The sequence below is a fragment of the Mytilus galloprovincialis genome, chromosome 1 (genome assembly GCF_965363235.1).
Source record: "Mytilus galloprovincialis chromosome 1, xbMytGall1.hap1.1, whole genome shotgun sequence".
In the NCBI taxonomy this organism is placed as follows: domain Eukaryota; kingdom Metazoa; phylum Mollusca; class Bivalvia; order Mytilida; family Mytilidae; genus Mytilus; species Mytilus galloprovincialis.
The window spans coordinates 86,472,334-86,491,901 of record NC_134838.1 but is presented as its reverse complement, the minus strand read 5'-3'; the positions used below and the strand labels follow the sequence as shown (position 1 = coordinate 86,491,901).

The following is a 19,568-nucleotide window of genomic DNA, read 5'->3' as shown; positions in this document are numbered from 1 at the left end:
TTAATCTATAATATGAAATTAAACAGACCTAGAAAAAATCCAAATGCGCGAGTCTGGCATCAATTTATATTTATATTTATATATCCCTTAAATGGTAATCGAAGATATTAGGAGGTCAACTTGGCTCGACAGTTAATTAGATGGCGTCTAGACTAAAATACACACGAAACGAAGCTAAATATTTTCGAGCCCATGTCCGGTATATGGTTTATTTTAGACTTTTTATAATTTGGATACATATTTTAGGATCCTACTAAAATGCGCCCAGGAGCGCCCGGGTGAAGAAAAAGCGCCCGGGGAAAAGAAAAAGCGCCCGGAGAAGAAAATATAGCGCCCGGGAAACAGAAAAAGCGCCCGGCGAAAATATATAGATATTTTATTGGCATGAGACAACTTTGTTAAGTTATGGACATTGAATTTTTTTTTAATTTTAGACAAGTAATTTGCAAATTCAGTTAATAGACATTTGTAATAAAGCACAAAAACAGGTATGAATATTTCAATTTTAACAATAATATATGAATACTATTTCGAAAGACTGATAATAATGGATCACAGTTTATGCGGAAGATTTACAAAATGTAAGACATCAAAAAACATGTTTTTCAAAACGATATCAAAATGAAAAATGTATAAGACAACTCAAATTTCACAGATAAATATTAATTTAATCAAAATTAAAAGAGGTACACATAATAAATCAGCAAAAAAGCAGTACTATGTATACATGTACCGTAGTTAAAACAAGGGGGTAAAAAGCAGGTGTTTGGTTCAAATTTAAGTCTGAGCATTAAAACCCTAATAACCATAGCCATTGAAACAGTTTAAGTTTTATAAAAAGATATAACAGGGCCGTAACTAGCCTCTTTTAATAGTGAGGCAAAATATATTCGCCGAGCGTAGCGAGGCAAAAAAAATTTGGGCGAGGGGTCCTAGGGCCTCTAAAGGCCCCCAGAAGCTCTGAGAAAAATAACGCAAAATCATGCATTCTGAGCGTTCCACGGACTCTTTCTTACATTGAAACGCAAATAATCCTCACCTATTTTTTCGACAATATTCTGGTCTCAAAGCAAAAACGTAGATTTATTGCAATTTAAGACTTTTAGGTTTTAGGGGCAACATTAAAAGACCGATATGTAGGATAAAGTCACTGGCGGATCTAGAAATTTTCATAAGTGGGGGCCCGCTGCAGTCACGCTTCAGTGATTCCCTATATAAGCAACCAATTTTTTTCCCAAAAAGGGGGGGGGGGGGGCAGGAGGCCTGGGCCCCCTTCTAAATCCGCCTCTGAAAGTAAAAATCGTATTTCTCATAATCATTAATACCGGGTCTGTCTGTCTGCTCTTGTCTTGTATTGTGCTGACTTTGGTGATTTTTTTATGACTAGATTTAAATATAGTGACAGTGCAGTATTATACTTTAAGTACTAGTACTGCTTAAGTCGACACTAGGGACCATCTTGACCTTCTTTTACGGTATTAATGATTATTGAAGTCCAAGACCCTCCAGCAACTATCAAGATGAGGAACAGGAATAAAAACTTTGACCATTGACCATTTGTATTTTTTCTATGCATTGACTTTGTGTGCGATTAGGTCCCGTGCACGTTTACTCTATATTCCTTTATTTTCTGTCTAAACACGACTTAATGCAAGTTTAACCCTTCAATGTAAAAGGTCATATGGCAATACATTGGTTTTTTTTCAAATGATTTGATACCGGGAAATTGGTGGTCTTTCTTTAATTTAAACCATGTCAGCTATGTAGTTTTATCCACAGGAGTTTGATTATATGATACAGATATTTTTTTAATTTTTTTTGTTGTTGATTAAAATAGTAAATTTTCTAAATTTATAATACATATCTATCACTTCTGTGAATGTCTCACCTATATATAGCTAGTTTCGAGTGATTGAAACGACTCAGAGAAAATACCTAATTTTACAATCCATACTAAGAAAAATTGCCGTATTTTCTCTGTTCAATTATACATGCAGAAACGACAATTTTTTTCTGTGTACAGTATAGCATCGTAAATAGATATAGGAAGATGTGGTGTGAGTGCCAATGAGACAACCGTCTCCATCCAAATAACAATTTATAAAAGTAAACCATTATAAGTCAATGTACGGCTTTCAACACGGAGCCTTGGCTCACACCGAACATAAAGCTATAAAGGGCCCCAAAATCACTAGTGTAAAACCATTGAAACGGGAAAACCAACGGTCTAATCTATATAAAAAACGAGAGCATATTCTTAAAATATTTTCCCGCACAATATCTGGACATCGGTGGACATGCAACATTGCACACGTTTACAAATGAAAAACAACACTCAGACTATAAGTAGGACAATAAAAGAACAAAAGACAAACCCGAGACACAGAAGTACAAACAATAGATCATCAACTCCGAAAACCAAAAGTAAAATAGAAACATAGATCACGAAAAAAACTACACGGGCGACATCAGGGAGTGAAGAGAACTTGCTTCTTGCAAGACACTTTCCGTGAAAACAATTTGATATAAAGACAATCTTTTTTTCATTTTTTTTTTTTTAAATTTCCAGCATGAGGCATTTGCCTCATTTGCCTCAATGTAGTTACGGCCCTGTATAATAAATCTATTTCAGCATCTGTATGAAAAAGTGTTCACCATGCGGGCATGCAGCTGCGAAAATATATGACCTCAGGCACCGATTATTTTTAGTAACAAAATATCATAATCATAATTATCATAATAGCATTTGTTTTTGTTATATCAAGTTGATACCAGTATAATGTTGTTTTATTTCCGAGATAGATCCTGATTTGTAAGAACATCGTCGGTCCAGTCTTATTGTACTGACGTTACGCACGGTAATGCGTTCGGATTAAAATTACGTTATTATATGATTTTAGAACAGCAACCAATTCCCTATAAAAATAATAAAATCACCAACATCCATATATCTACAGAAAAATACTTTGAAAAATGTGAAAGGTAATTAGATTCAAAACATTTTATGAAAAAAAAAAGAAATAAATAAATTATTTTTTCATTAAGTTTTCAGAAGCAGTCATTTTCAAAATGCAATATCTAAAAAATGGATGGTTTAGTTTCAAGATAAACTTGATCCAGCTTATCACTTTTTGAATTGACTGTTTTATGTTAGTATCAGCGTCAGAAGTTTTTTACGATTATTGAAAAAAAAAATTGGTATAACAAGAAAACTTCTATAATGTTTAAAAATGCATTTCACGCCCTCCCCCCTCCTTGCTTTAAGCTTTGGATTTGCGCCTGCTATAACTTTTTCAAGAAAATAGAATTCGAATTCGAATATCACGGCCCAGCAGGCCATGTGTAAATTTCCAGCAAATCTATGACTTCCATGAATTATTTCTTAAATAGATAACTGGAAGGAGCAAAGTTTGACGCAAAGGCTATAAATAGGCTAACCTCAGACACAGTTAATTAAAAAAATGAGAAAAAAGCAAAAGCGACTTTGACACACAAAATGTAATATCGAAATATTAGAGAGGTAAACTTCAAGTTTTAAGTAAGAGCAAGATTTGTTGTTCTTAAACAAAAGCTTAATGGATCACTAGGTGTCAAAATCATATTCACCGATTTGACTCAAATTCTCATATTTATTTTCTAACATATTATACTAAAACACATATCCAACTTATAATATATTTTAACCCGAGTAAACAGTCCATATACTAGATATATATATTAGATTTTTTTGGTGTTTTTAGTCTAGACTCCATCTAATTAACTATCGAGATGAACGTGGAAAACTACCGACGGTCACCGCCATGGTCCTCGTGCAAATTGATTTCTCTATGTCTATTATTTTCTTGTTTTAGGTTAAAAAAAATTAAGTTAATTCTATTTTACCTGTATGAGAATGTTTTTTGTTGTTGTGTGGAATCAAATGATTTACCGGCTTTGTTTCACATTTAATGTTGACATTCTTTTCTTTTAAGTTAACCGAACACGCATCAATCATGTATAATCAATCTCTAGCTAAGGGGTTAAATTCACATGAATACGAATTCAATGAGGTCGAATTATTCACTTGCAAGTGAATAATTCATCATCGATGTTTCCTAGGATTTGTTACAAATCCTTGATGTTTCTTAGCTTATATTGACAAAATTGAACCATATTGGCTGTTTAAAGCGAATTATTATTTCAATTTTTCACTTTCATTAATGATTGAATAAAAAAGAAAAGAATTTAAGTATCTTGTAGTTTAATAGTGCCCGTTTAGGAGACCAAACGTTCTCCGTAGTATATTTGTTATATGTGTTTCCGGATTTTTACCCGTATGGCTCCTGAAATTATTCTGTCCTGACAACATCCGGATGGCTTTGCGGTAACTTGGATCACGAAAATTAAAAATAACATTTAGAAACATTATCATATTCAATTTCAGAATTATTTAATCTTTTTTTAAACTGTTATCTACATTATCATCGTGTCTATTGTATGGATAATTTACATCCTGGTAGCTTTTTCACTGAGAAAAAAATCTCGTGCTGTTCCTCGCCCTCGGTATCGTTCGCCCTGATTACTAGTCCAAATAATTATGACGTCTTGAAAGGCTATTATAAAAAATTATAATAGCCTTTCAAGACGTCATAATTATTTGGAATACCTGATTACATGTTCGCCCTAGGTTCGTTCGCAATGAGTTTGTTCGCCCTGATAGTTCGTTCGCCCGGGGTTCGTTCGCCCTATATTCATTTATGATATGTATATGTTACATTAATGAACGATATATAAATATATAGGATCCGCCACTGCCAATACCTTGAAGTCACAATATTTTGTAGTCCTCAAATGTACAGAAACTTATAACTTAGTAGCAGCTAGCTATAAACAACATGATACATCGTTAATATTCGGCCAAATTGTAGACTGACTTCAACACATTCAATTGCACACAAGGCAACACTATACTAAAAAATAAAATCAGGTCGAACAGACTCGGGGTGAACAGATATTAGGGCGAACAGAAACTAGGGCGAACCAGAATCAGGGCTGTCGGACCAGGATTCCTGTTCCTCATACATTTTACTTGGTAACTTTTCACTTTGACTTTTGGATAGAATTAATTAACTATAGGGGGCATATCATACATACATAGATGTTTTGGGGCTGAAATGTAAGCCAGTCGACTGGTATGCGTTATTCATTATGTTAATAGCACAGGGGCACATATTAAAACACTGTATATCGCATACCAGTCGACTGGCATATATTTCTGCCCTAAAATATCTATGATACCTGTCCCTTAGTCAAAATAATTATGACGTCTTAAAAGGCTATTATATTTTTTTTCTTTGACGCCTTACTTCGAAGTTAGGCTTCAAAGAAAAAAAATATAATAGCCTTTCAAGACGTCATAATTATTTGGACTACCTGGCCCTGTGCTCAGGGTGCAGGATTTTCTCAATGTGTTGAAGACCCATTGGTGGCCTTTGGCTGTGTTCTACCCTTTGGTTGGATTGTTGTCTCTTTGACACTTTGCTCATTCCCATTCCCATGCATGTGATATTTCCGGCAGGAGTTAAAATCTCCCGCTTTTCAGACCCTCTTCCATCCCTCCTGTTAATTTTTGAAATCTTCCGCTTTTTGAAAATGTCAACCTCGAAAAATTTCAGTAGACATTTTTGTTTACAAAATTGATACTGACAGAGATAAATTCTGAGAATCAAAAATCAATGTCTTAAAACTCTTTGAGAAAAACGGAAGTCACCATTTCCTGTTATTGTTTTGCGTCAATTCACTCAAAAGGTAAATAGGTTATTAGCGCCGAGTAATCAATGAAGGTGTTTAGGATTAGTCTGCATATACAGCAATAAAAGATTATTGGCAATTATCTGGTAATCAACTAGCAAGTTTAAGACACACGCCTGGATGATTAAAAGTGAAATACTGACAATGGATTAAGTTGTATAAACAACAACTTTAACTTGAAGCTGTTAAAAACATTGAATAATTATATTACTGGTCCTAAAAGACAAATGTTTTAATTAACTCAAATATGATATTTATTGCATGTTTTCTATCCGATCCAATGGAATACCTATATAAGTATGCTTGTCTTAGACACATTTAAATTTTTATAATTTGACAAAATGCAAACCGTATGTTTTAACCAGAACCATATAATATATTGTATGTCTCTGTTATCACCAAATACATGTACCCCAGCAGCAAATTCAAAAAGACCAAGTATTTAGCCAAATTAACTCGGCCAGGAGGTCTGATTTCAAGACCAGTGCCAAGGTTCAAGTCCATGCTTACTACACTTCTCCTTTGGTTTTACTCCATGCTTGCACCTTAATTGTTTATTGGCTTCATTTTTTGTTGGGGTTACATGCAATTAGTTTTGTTGCTTAGTCTTTAGTTTTTTATGTAGTCTTTGGATACTGTCCAGTGTTGTTTGCCTGTTAGTCCTTTTCTGTTTTTGACATGTTCAATGTTGTAACTTTATTTTTAACTTTCATAAACCTAAATTCAAAATCTACCAAGAGGCAAAAGATACCACTTGGACTTGTATAAGTTTGAATCACAGGCGCTTGGGTCACAGACTGACAGGCGCTTAGGTATATGATACAGATATTTTTTTGTTTTTTTTTTGTTTGTTGATTAAAATATTCAATATTCAAAAAGCCGGGATGGCGGGCGGCAATCAAATGTTGTCCGTGCATTAACTCATGAACCGTTCAACCAAAGCTTTTAAAATTTTAATATGTTATTTCTGACAACTATATGAAGGTCAAGTTCAATAATGGCGATTTTGACTGTTACCGTTCAGGAGTTATGGTTCTTGAAAGATTGAAAAATGGAGTTTCCAGTCGTGTCCGTGCATGTACGCATGAACTGTTCTACCAAAGCTTCCCAAATTTTAATATGTTGTTACTGATGACAGAATGGAGGTCAAGTTCAATAATGACGATTTTGACTTTTACCATTCAGGAGTTATGGTTCTTGAAAGATTGAAAAATGGTGTTTCCCGTCGTGTCTGTGCATTTTCTCATGAACCATTCAACCAAAGCTTTTGAAATTTTAATATGTTGTTACTGATGACAAAATAGAGGTCAACATGGTCAAGTTCAAAAATGACGATTTTGACTTTTACCGTTCAGGAGTTATGGTTCTTGAAAGATCGTAAAATGGTGTTTCCATTCACGTTGTTGCATTTACTCATGAACCATTCAATCTAAGCTTTTCAAATTTTAATATGTTGATACTGATGACAAAATGGAGGTCAAATTTGATATTGACAATTTTCACTTTCACCATTCATCAGTAATGGTTCTTGTGATATTGCCAGGACACAAATAAATGTTAATAAATCTGGTTTGCTGTCGTTGTGACAGCCTCTTGTTTAGATTTATAATACATATCTACCACTTCTGTGCATGTCTCACCTAGTTTAAATGACTCAGAGAAAATACCAAATTTTACGATCCATACTAAGAAACAAAAAGGCAACTAACTCTATGCCATTTTTCTGCTATCTATAAATTAATAAATTGACCTACTGGATTCCCCAACGATTTCTCTGGAAAACGTGTCTTCCTTGCTGTCAGATCGCAGACATCATTTATATTTATCAAATTAGTATTGTTCCTAACATTTTTAGTCAATCTCCAGCATATAATAAAAAGATTTTAGTATGGATAGATATATATTATAAATCTAGAAAATTGAATATTTTAATCAACAACAAAAAAACAATTAACAAATTATATAACCAAGTGCCTGTGGTTTGAATGCCCATGTTGTATCTATTGCCATTCTTGTTAGATTTTGAACTTAGGTTACCACTCATCAAAACCTTGAACATGTTAGATCATCTTCAAATTAATATTTACAAGTTTTCCAGATTGCAAAAATTCCTTGCTATAAGGGGATTGTTAATGAAACAACTATCAACCAAGAAAAGTGTCAACTACTTAATATAAAAAAGAAGATGTGGCATGATTGCCAAATGAGACAACTCTTCACAAGAGACCAAATGACACAGAAATTAACAACTATAGGTCACTGTAAGGTCACCATGCAGACGTGAACAATGAAATAAACTTAATTACTTATTCTCTGTGATAAAATTTGTAGCAGTTCAAACATGTCAAAAGAGAGAAAACATTTGTGGTTTCAAAGAATTTTTGTCAAAAATTTTCTTTTTTTTCTTTTTAGGTACCTTTTATACCCTGATGAAGGAAGATTGGTTTATCTGTCTTGGTGAACAGTTGGCCACACAATGTTGAATGGAACCATACCATACCTAACATACATGTATGTTTGGGAATCTATTGACAACCTTGACATCAACTACTGGAAATGGGTATTATGGGTACTATACCCAATTGTCATATCCTTTCTGTTGCCATTGGTCATTCTATTGTTTTTCTATGGAATGGCTTTGTTTCTACATGTCCATAACTATCGACATCGTCTGCGGGAAGCTTATAGTCAAGACTTTTGGGATGGAGCAAGAAAGACAGTGTCAGCCTTCTGGGATGGTCAGGCAAGAATTTGGCATGGTATGTATATTTTATATGTTATCAATTGGTATGTATGTAAGGAGCCTGTACAGTGGTAGTCATTTGTTGGTTTGGTTCATATATGTAAGTGTTGTTCATGTCTCGTTTCATATATAGATTTATTAGACTGTTAGTTTTCCTGTTTGAATAGTTTTACGCTAGTCATTTTGGAGCTCTTTACAGCTTGCTGTTTGGTGTTAGCCAAGACTTTGTGTCAAAGGCAGTACTTTGACCTATAATGCCATTATGGTTTACATTTTACACCTTGTGACTGGGATGGATAGTTGTCTCATTGCCACTCATACCATATGTTCTTATTTCTATGGCATGTCCATTTAGATATTTTTGATTTTGATATCTTATCCACAAAATTGTTTGCAATATATTTTACTTTGAATATAAACATTACTGATTGAATGTGGCATATTAATGTTTACCTTAAAGTTGACAGGTCTTATAGATGATTAAAACTTATAAAAAGAACAACAACTCTCAATTGCAAACAATTAATAAAGAGTGGACTAGATATCAGACAGAATGCTAGATTACAGGCTTAAGATGTGGTAGAGTTAAAGTTGTTGAAAATTGAGTTGAAATTCATATATTCTTTAGGATTTAGAATCTAACATACAATTTTCTTTTGTTGAATATAGGTTATGAAATTGAAGGCCTGGACAAGATTCCAAAAGAAGGACCAGCACTCTTAATATATTACCATGGTACCATACCAATAGATTTCTACTACATTATAGCTAGGTGTATGTTAGAAAAAAATAGACATATACGAGCTGTTGGGGATAACTTCTTATTTCACATTCCAGGTATGTGTCATATGTGTTTGTATAATGTTTTTGATTATATATTATGAAATTCATTAGTACTTACAAATGTATATAAATTGATTGTTTAGGTACTACTGTCCAGTGGAAATATAACATGCATATCAGGAGAAGAACATGTTGATATGACATGATTTTGCCTACATGTACAACAAACAGAGAAAGCTTTTCCTTATACATGATATATTGTACACTCTACTGTAGTTAACTTGTATTCATTCTGCAGGACATATGTTTATAGCCAAACAATAACTTTTCAGCATCCACATCACACTTTAGAGCCCTCCATAGTTCATACACACATAAAAATATAAGATATACAGAGCGTTTCTGCCGGCGGTCACAAGTTTTTGCATTTATACATGTATATAGTACCTAGAAATTCAACCTAATGATGTTAGAGAAGATCTAATTAGTAACTTCCTCTCCAGCAGGTCTGGAACATGTACTTTTTATTTCTAACTTCTACAACAACACCACCTACAAAATGTAGCATTGCACAGACACCTTATCCCCTCCTCTTATATACTTTGAATATAAGGTGGAAAATGCACTACTTTTTATGTTCAAATGATATGTATCTTAATTTGTTGAAACCTACTGTCATACTATTAAATGCTAAACGAAGAGATTTCGTGTTGTATAGATTTTCAGGATGACATTGAATTGTATCTTTTGTTGAATTTGGTTTAGGTTGGAGACTGTTGATGGAAGTAATGAGAGTTACACCAGGGACCATACAGAGTTGTGTTAATGTTCTGAAGGGAGGACACCTTTTAGGAATTGCTCCAGGTATGTAACAAGGTTGTTAATACAAGACTTTGTAAATGTTTTGACAGAAGAGCACATTTTAGGTAGTGATCTGGGATAGAACTTACTTTTAACTCTTTCATGGTTCATTGATCAATGTTAAGTGTTTATGGACAAGTTAGTTTCTCAGATACTGTAAGGGATAGGTAAACTATTCCGGTATTTGGTGTATGGCAGGAATGTGAGGTGCACATGTTCATTTTGCTGGTTTCATCTGACCTAGACGGCTAGACATCAGTTGCATAGTTCATTTGTTAAAATTAAGTTTTCAGGGTCAATTTCTCAGATACTGTAAGCATTAGGTCAACTTTTCATTGTGTTTGGAAAGATTGTTCAGTACATCTGACAGGGCTCACTTTTTGTTTTGTTTTAATTGACAATAAAAACCAAAAAAATATGAGCCACTTTCATTTTGTTCATGTATACCATTTCATTCTTCTGTAAATCAATATTTTGTCAAATTCTTTGGAAATAATGTGTATTACTAATAAGATGGAGTCCATGACAGAATCTTGTTATTTATAGAGAAAGTTCATGTCAAAATTAAAGGTTATATGATACTTACATTTTATTATGTCGATGAACAATTGTTATATATATGTGTAGTGATGCAGTTTAAATGATTTATTATGATAATAGGTGTAAATGAATTTGGCTAGCTAAAACCTCTTTAAAGCCAAATTAAGGGAAATTGAATACTAGAATCGTAATTATTCTGTTTTGTTTCTATTTTTTAGGTGGTGTAAGAGAAGCCTTATTTGGAGATGAGTATTATCCAGTAATGTGGGGTAATCGTAATGGATTTGCTAAAGTGGCTATCCAAGCTAATGTGGTAAGGTCTGAATCAGTCTCTGTATTATTGAATGGCAATTGGCATTATAATTTTCAGGTACATCAAAGGTTTTCGGGGATAGATGGTCTTCAATCATCTTTTGAACATAATAGGTTTACACAGGAGTTGTTAAGTGCTTTATTATGTTGCAAATTATTTGTGTTTCCAAACTCTAAATTCCTTTTATTACCATTCATCTATCCAGTGCTAAATTACTAAGAAATTGATAAAAGTACATAGATTTTGATGTTTTATTAATTAGTTATGTGATAAAACCTGGAAAATTGACAAAAAATTGTATTATGAAAATTAACCAATTCTTGAGGTTTAGACATGCATGTTTTACTTAGGAGGGATAGTTAGTTCATACCGAAATATTAGTGAAAGAAACCTGAACCATGTCAATTTTCAAGAATTCAAAATTATTCCAGATTCAAATAATTCCTTGTTTTATAAAGTTTTGTAAACTTTCAAAAAGCTTCATTTTCTATCTAACAGTCCAACCTGGAATAAGGGAGCTTTGGTTGTTTAAAATCTATTTAATTGTATCCAAAATGAAGACATCAAGGGGAAAAATCATACTACAATGCCTCCTTTTCCCCAAAGAAAGCTACACATCTTGTGGATAGATGTCTTTATCATGGTAGCATTTTCAGTGATGTATAGGATATGAACATCTTATATGTTGTTTGAGGTTATGATTTATATCTTACAGATTCTACATATCTTACATTATCTTATATTAAGGCATATAAAGAAGTTTTTTTTTTTATTGTGAATGACATTAGAAGTGAATTTCATTATCATATAACCAATTTTAGAACTAAATTCTAATTCTACATAGTGGGAAAACCTGTATAGATGTGCATAATTTCTAACACATGTCATCTAGAATAAGTTGAGTTATGTATTGTCTAAAACTGAATGAAATACTTACTGTTTACTGTAAAGATATTCACAAAAAATATAATTGCAAAAAAACATGAAAATATTTCTGATCATATAAAATATTGCAATCTGAATTTGTTGTTACATGTATTATATTGATGTACTATATTTTCAGCCAATATATCCAGTATTTACTAAAAATCTACGTGAGTCTTTCAGAACACCAAGAATTGGAAGAAGTAAGTATATTTTTTCTAGACATACAGCTTAAATTATAAAAAGGTAGAATGGTGGTCTGTCATAATGTCATTCTATCATATAGGTGAAATAAGACTATTCTCAGATAATATTCAGTAGTTTCTTAAGGTGGCTCGGGCCTATTCCAAGTTTCTATCAGAAGTGCCGTATTTTTTGTCATTTTATTCTATACAGAAAGTGAATCAAATTGGTTGAAAAAAAATAGGGGGTCACGGACCATTCAAGCTCAAAATTTTACTTTTAAAGGGAAAATAGAGGTGTTGACATATTTTTATCGAAATATCAAAAAAACGTTCTATGACACTTGGTCCAAAACTGGAATATAAAAAGCTGAAATATAGCTTCAAAGAATGAGCAAATAAAGAAAATAGGTCACCGATAAGGAAAAAAAAAATATTTTGCCTTAAAACCCAAATTTTGGCGGGAAAATGGTGAAAATGGGTGAAACGTTATTTTGACCATTTAACAAATACGGATAATAACGAAAATATTCTATTAATCACATAACTGTAATGATTTAACATTTTTAATCAATCAAAATATTTTAAAAAATTATATCGGCCTTACGACAAATACTTTTGTAATTCACGCAAAATTATGCGCAGTCGAATAGTCCCAAACCACCTTAATGTAACAGAAACAAATTACATCAGTTACCTTTAAATGTGTAATAGTAAGATTGTACTAATAATTGGTTGCTGATTCCTATTTGTGAAACGAGGCTTTGTAAAGCACTGAATGAGGTATTCAACATTAAGCTATTATACATACACTTAAAGATTAGGGGCTTTATAACTATCATCTTGTTTTAATCATATTTTAATGCCCAACCTACGATAGCAGAGGGGCATTATGTTTTCTGGTCTGTCATTCGTCTGTTCGTTCGTTAATTTGTTCGTTAAACTTTTTGGTCAAGGTAGTTTTTGATGAAGTTGAAGTCCAATTAACTTGAAACTAAGTACACATGTTCCCAATGATATGATCTTTCTAATTTCAATGCCAAATTAGATTTTTGACCCCAATTTCACTGTCATCTGAACATAAAAAATGATAGTTCGAGTTACAGGTTAAGGTTTTGGTCAAGGTAGTTTTTGATGAAGTTGAAGTCCAATCAACTTGAAACTTAATACACATGTTCCCTATGATATGATCTTTCTAATTTTAATGCCAAGTTAGATTTTTTACCCCAATTTCACGGTCCACTGAACATGGAAAATGAAAGTGTGAGAGGGGCATCTGTGTACTTTGGACACATTCTTGTTAGTCATGCTTTAAGTCTGAAGGTACATCAAAACAGAGGGACTTTAGTTAGCACCTTAAACAATAAGACTATTTTTGGAGAGTAGTATGGGGTACCTTTTGTAAATCTTTAGTTTTACTTTGCCATAGATGGAACCCATGACCCTGGTGTAGACAATTAAATGAAACCAACAAGATGGTACTTGGACAGACAAACCTTAACTCTGATCAATATTATTTAACTTTAAACCATATTCACAGTGTATTCATCAGCATACAAATACATGTAAATATTAAAGTTTATCTTGTACAAAGCAGGGTTTATGATCATACCACATTAATGTTGTTCTGGTTTGGCATGTTGAACATCTGTCAATCAATTTATATAAATTCAATGATAGATACAACAGAACATATCTATATAGATTCTTGCATAGTATAAGTGGATTATCTGATTTATCCAATCCAGAAAGTTTATCTCGTTCTAAAATCTGAGTCTTGGCAAGGACTTTAAATTTGAATGATAAAACTATTGAGATGAAATAAATATAATAATCCAAGAGTACTAGAGTATAAGAATCTGTTTCTTTAAAGATTATTATTTATATAAAGTTATCAATTAATATAATACATGTTAGCACATTTCAATTCATTCAGAGAGCTTATAAAGGTTGTGACCTTTTAACTTAGCCAATCATCTTTTGAGTTCATCAACAACTACATATTGGTTTAATTTTTTGAACAGGTCATGAAAGAGTTAAATAGCGAAAGATTTGGAGAAATATTTTCATATCACATTTTTAATGAAAATTCAAAATTATGATACTAATATCAAGATAAATCATTTTTCTAATGAATCCTGTTGATTATTTCTAGGTTGGCTGAGAAGATTATATGAGAAAACTAGATTACCAATAGTTCCTATTTATGGAATTTTTCCTGTAAAAATGAAGTAAGTACATTCTTAATGTGTGAAATATTCACTTACACAAACAATGATTAATTCAAGATTACAACGAAAGAGGGTTGAGGTATCAGAAACAAGTTCAACATATTTTCCCATGTGAGGAACTTCATCAGTGTTTTCTATTTGTCATATTTCTTTCTTTTATATTTCGAAAATTTAGTGTTGATCACAGATTTGTGATAGTATCTGTAATTTTTTATTTTCAGATTTTTCTTTAGACACAGGATGATTAAGAGCTTGCCTTACATGGTACTGTTCTAGTCAGTTATTCTTTAATTGATTATCATTTTTTGCGTAGGATGGTTTCAAATATAAAAAAAAAGAGTATCCTTTCAAGATGTCATAAATAAATGGACTAAATTATGTACAGATCTTTGTTAATTGTTTGTTTGTTATTGTAGAACATTTATTGGAGATCCTATCTATCCAAAAGAAAATATGAATCCTGATGAGTTAGCAGAACAGGTATAAACTATACAAAGGTCACTCTATCCTCATGTGAAAGTTACAATTTGTATTTTCTATCCAACAGTTAGACCTTTTTGGTCCAAATATTGGATCTTCTGTTCTATTTTTTGCATTAATTGTTCTGTGTATTTTTTAATATTGATTCATTGAAGTAAGATTACAAAAAGTGCTTGTTTTTGCATTAGTAGGATACCATTTAAGTGTATTTTTCAACATTCTAACTACAAATTAAGCCAAGGGAAATTGGAATACAGTTCTGTTATTTCAGTGCCTATAAGTTAATAACAATTTTAAGATTTTTATTAATAAAGCTAAAAAAGTTTCATATAAATTGTGCATAGTGCATTAATTTTGTCTATTATAAAAATTGCAAGGATGTCATTGTTAAAAGTAATATTTAAAATTGGAGTTATCTTCCCTTGTCCATAACTGTAGTGAAAACAATAATGACTATTGACAAATGATGATATTCTAAATATTGCCTTCCAATGTCTTAATCAATGCAAAGTTAAGTTCTTAATGGGGTATGGGCATTTCTCATTGTTGAAAGTCGTACAGTGAATTATAGTTGTAAAATTTCAGTGTCATTTAGTCTCTTGTGAAGAGGTGTCTCATTGGCAACTATTACCACATTTTATTTTTTATAGGTAAAAGTACAATTTTATAGTTGATAAATTGAAAATTTAAGGTCAATATATATAATTCATATGATTACAGCATTCAACAAAATGCTATGGGTGTACAGATACACTTAAGGTTTACTTGTTACCAATACCTACCCAGTGGTATAATATAAATGTGTCGTACCAATAACATTGTGCTAAACAGTAAGAACAATATTAAGTCTGTCAATAGTTCCTAGATGCAAATAGTAAATCCTTCCTGTTGTCTGAACAATATTCACTGTTCATTTCCATTAAAAAGTTTGACATGCTATTTACTGGTCACTTATCATGATGTTTTATATTTCAGGTTAAAGAGTCTGTCCAGCAGCTGATAAATACTCATCAGAGAGTACCAGGGAATATACTTAAAGCTCTCATTGATAGGTTAGGCTTTGAATTTTCCAAACCAAAACAAAGTTAAAGGAACAGCTGTTTTTTTTTGTTTTATACTCAGGGTTTGAATGATCTTTGTTCAACTGTAGCATTTGTAGATACATGGTGCTGTATTTGATGATCTTTTAATGTGGTTTAATGCTTTAAAAGACAAAAAAAAGTAACTTGTTATTATTTATAGAATAAGATTTGTTTTAAGCACTGAGATAATGTTTTCTCATCAGGTATTACGATTATTTATTGAAAAATTAAAATGAAATTAAGTAGATATATTAGCAAATAAGGAACCAATTTGATCAAACAAGTTTTTCAGCCATCCTTGTATGTTTTCCATGATTTTATAATTAGAACATTTTTGCTTTTATCAAAAGGTAGTAAACTAAAGTACTGTTAATATTGATTTCACTGTCACTTAGTAAACATACAAATAGAAATCTATTGTTCCATATACACTATCAAATAAATATGGTGTATTAAGATATTAATCAGGATGTGTAATCATGGTAGGAAAAGTAAAATGTGGGTGGAATGGAAAAAAAAATCATGTAAATGAATATTATCTGAAGTAATATATTACATTTAAGAGTGGAGTTAATATGAGGGGCTAGTTTTTCAAAGTACAGAAAATTAAGTAAATATAAGGAAATTATTAAGTGACAGGATTACAAGGTTACATAAAATCAAAGGTGTAAAGGTTTGTATAGACCTGATGGATTAGTTTAAAGTTTATTGTGTAGATGCCACACACAAGTTATTTTATTAAAAGGTGGATGCTATATAAAGTGAGAAGTCATGAGCATGATTTGATTAGGGTTTTGATGAATTCATTACATTTTGTTAGAAAGAAATGTGATCATGTTTATTCCTAGCATCGGACAATCTTGTCAAAGATAAAAAAAAAATTTAAATTTGATTGTACAAGAGATTATGAGTGACTTGTGACCAGTAGACATTGATTTGGGGCCCTAGTAATGATCAATTTAAAGTAAGAAAATCAGTCTTTCGTACTCTGATGTAAGTCTTTCATTCAAATTTATAAATGATTGTTATCTAGAATTAGTGCTTATTTATATATTTATTTGTTCACACTATTGTAAATGTGTTCTTTTTCTAATCTTTAAGAAATGCTGTTGATTTTTTATTATGGGAACAATCTGGTTGTTTTTATTTACCAGTATTGATATTTGTTATGACAACCTTATGTAATTTTGATATTTTGCTTATTTGCTTTAAATCATGGCATATGAATATATTTGACTTTTTGTTGTAATTTTAGTCTACTATGGTATATTTATATAATCATCTTCATGAATAAGTTTCATATGAGATTAAGTATTGAATGCAATTTATATAAATCTTGTGGAGCAGGATCTGCCTACCCTTTTGGAGCACCAGAGATTATCCCTGGTCTTTGGTCGGGTCCAAATTGCTTAGTGTTTACTTCTCTATGTTATGTAATGTGGACTGATTTTGTGTCTATTCATTGGTTGTTTTTTTTTAGCTCACCTGGCCTAAAAGGGATAGTGTGAGTTATAACCATCACTCAGCCAACATCTGTCGTTTGTTGTTGTTGTCTGTTTACATTTATACTCTTTTGAAAATAAAAGCCAAAATTCATAGCACACTTAGTCATAATCATCCTAGGGCTTTAGTTAAAAAAAATATGTACAATTGATCCCATCATTCAACCAACATAGCCCTCCAAGGCTCAAAATCGAACATAGGTGAAAATATGCAAGTATTGCATTTTGTTTAGAAAAGAAAAAAATCTGATCAAATGCCTCTTTATGAGGGCTTGATCTACAATTTGACAAAAATTATAATTGTCAGTGGATTCCTAATAGGATTTATTGCCCTGAATGATAATTTTTACCTACTTTAAAAAATAAATGGTTAAACTGTCTGATTTTTAACCTTTTCAGAGCTAAATTAATATTAGAGTGAACCTTTTTTTCTTCATTATAAAAAAAGAGATTTACAGTTAAAATAAAAAAGCATGCAAACCAAGAGTTTAAATGCCTTGCTTGCCAACTTTAGACACCTAAATTCAATGGGTAGGTGGAGTATAACAGTCTGTTTACTATACACAAAGGTTTGATTGGTCAATAAATATCAAATTTTTTCCAATATAATATTCATTGTTCAATCAACTCTGTTTTATATAGTAAACACACTGTTACTCAGCCTCTCCATTGAGTTTAGGTGTCAATCTTAATTACAATGCCTGAGCAAACAGCCAAACACTGAAATAAGTATGTCTTGGTAGCATGTATAGCAATGTTACAAGATACAATAACAACAAAAATACATTTGATAAGGTACTTTTTTCCAAGGTATTTATAGACAAGCTTTGTAATGAAAATTTTTCTGAAAAGTACAGCAATTATTTAGAAACTTTGCTATACAGAAAATATTGTTACAAGGAGGTGGAGTAATATGTTCAAATTGATATTATATATTTTAAGTGACTCCTGATCTCATGTTCACGTCAATGTTATTTCACATTTTCAGTTTTGTTTTGAATAAATATTTTGAAAATGCATGTATATATATTCAATTTATGATCAAAATAACAAATAAGGTACATTAAAAAAACTTGTGTATAGTTGTCAGTTGTAAAGGAAAATCATCAGGTTCATTCACTTTTGGAAATGAAGCTTAAAAGGGTGGGTTCAGTCGAACCTCACAACTTGTATAATAATATTCCTGTTTCAGTAAGCTATCTGTCCTCTAGTAAACATGTATATTTGTATTAGTTAATCCCACCCACTCAAACCGATGATCCCCAGCAGCACTGGTGTTAAACTGATCGCAGTATTTGCAGGAGTAGTTTATCAGAGTTTTTGTTCGTACCAAGATTATGGCATAATTCCATGCTGACAAATTTATACATTGTTTACCCAAAATTTACATTTGGACAAATATATCATGCAGAATTGAAAAGGATACACATTCTCTTTTTTAGGACACAAAACATCTAACTGATTTTTTAACCACACTCATTTTAACAACAAATTAACCTGAGCAAGAAGATAATATCATAAAAATGACAGACTTTTTGTTTGACAAAATATTAGTTGAATTTCATGGTTTGATATTTTAAGACATTCACCAGGTTAGTCAAATGATACTAATTTTGAAAACCTTCTGTCCTATTCGTTTTTGTACTCATAGGAAACGGCTTCATTCAGAACCTTATTCCTAGAAAAAGAAAAAAAAGCATCTTGCAAAGTTTTTTAAATTCGCTTTCAGGTTTATTGGTTATGTCCAGTTACTCAATAAGCCACATTTCAGAAAGCAATTGCAATTCGTATATTTAAGTATATTTGATATTAAGGATACTAGAGAAAGTAGGTCAGCTTCATTTTTAGCTCACCTGGCCTAAAAGGCCAAGTGAGCTTTTCTCATCACTTGGCGTCCGTCGTCCGTCGTCGTCATCCGTCGTCGTTAACTTTTACAAAAATCTTCTCCTCTGAAACTACAGGGCCAAATTAAACCAAACTTGGCCACAATCATTGTTGGGGTATCTTGTTTAAAAAATGTGTGGCCGCCATGGCTAAAAATAGAACAAAGGGGTAAAATGTAGTTTTTGGCTTATAACTCTGAAACCAAAGCATTTAGAGCAAATCTGACAGGGTAAAATTGTTTATCAGGTCAAGA

General features: G+C 31.9%; 1 protein-coding gene across 2 annotated transcripts; it reads left to right on the top strand.

Annotated features, from left to right (window-relative positions):
- Window positions 1-4,292: 4,292 nt before the first annotated feature.
- On the top strand, window positions 4,293-18,450 carry LOC143042922 (DGAT1/2-independent enzyme synthesizing storage lipids-like). 2 transcript variants are annotated; one of them, XM_076215431.1, is made up of 9 exons: window positions 4,293-4,363; window positions 8,203-8,549; window positions 9,203-9,370; window positions 10,082-10,180; window positions 10,936-11,030; window positions 12,094-12,157; window positions 14,292-14,367; window positions 14,784-14,847; window positions 15,823-18,450. In XM_076215431.1, exons 2-9 carry the CDS (start codon window positions 8,267-8,269, stop codon window positions 15,934-15,936), a joined length of 963 nt encoding a protein of 320 aa, XP_076071546.1. In that variant the 5' UTR covers window positions 4,293-4,363; window positions 8,203-8,266; the 3' UTR covers window positions 15,937-18,450. The 2 variants fall into 2 exon arrangements, with proteins under 2 accessions (XP_076071546.1, XP_076071550.1); XM_076215435.1 differs by lacking the exon at window positions 4,293-4,363 and adding an exon at window positions 4,389-4,495.
- Window positions 18,451-19,568: the final 1,118 nt, after the last annotated feature.

Coding starts and splice junctions, on each gene's coding strand:
- LOC143042922 (XM_076215431.1), top strand. CDS start 8,267: ATGTTGAATGGAACCATACCATACCTAACATACATGTATGTTTGGGAA. Junction 10,181..10,935: donor CCTTTTAGGAATTGCTCCAG/GTATGTAACAAG, acceptor TCTATTTTTTAG/GTGGTGTAAGAGAAGCCTTA. Junction 11,031..12,093: donor TGGCTATCCAAGCTAATGTG/GTAAGGTCTGAA, acceptor CTATATTTTCAG/CCAATATATCCAGTATTTAC.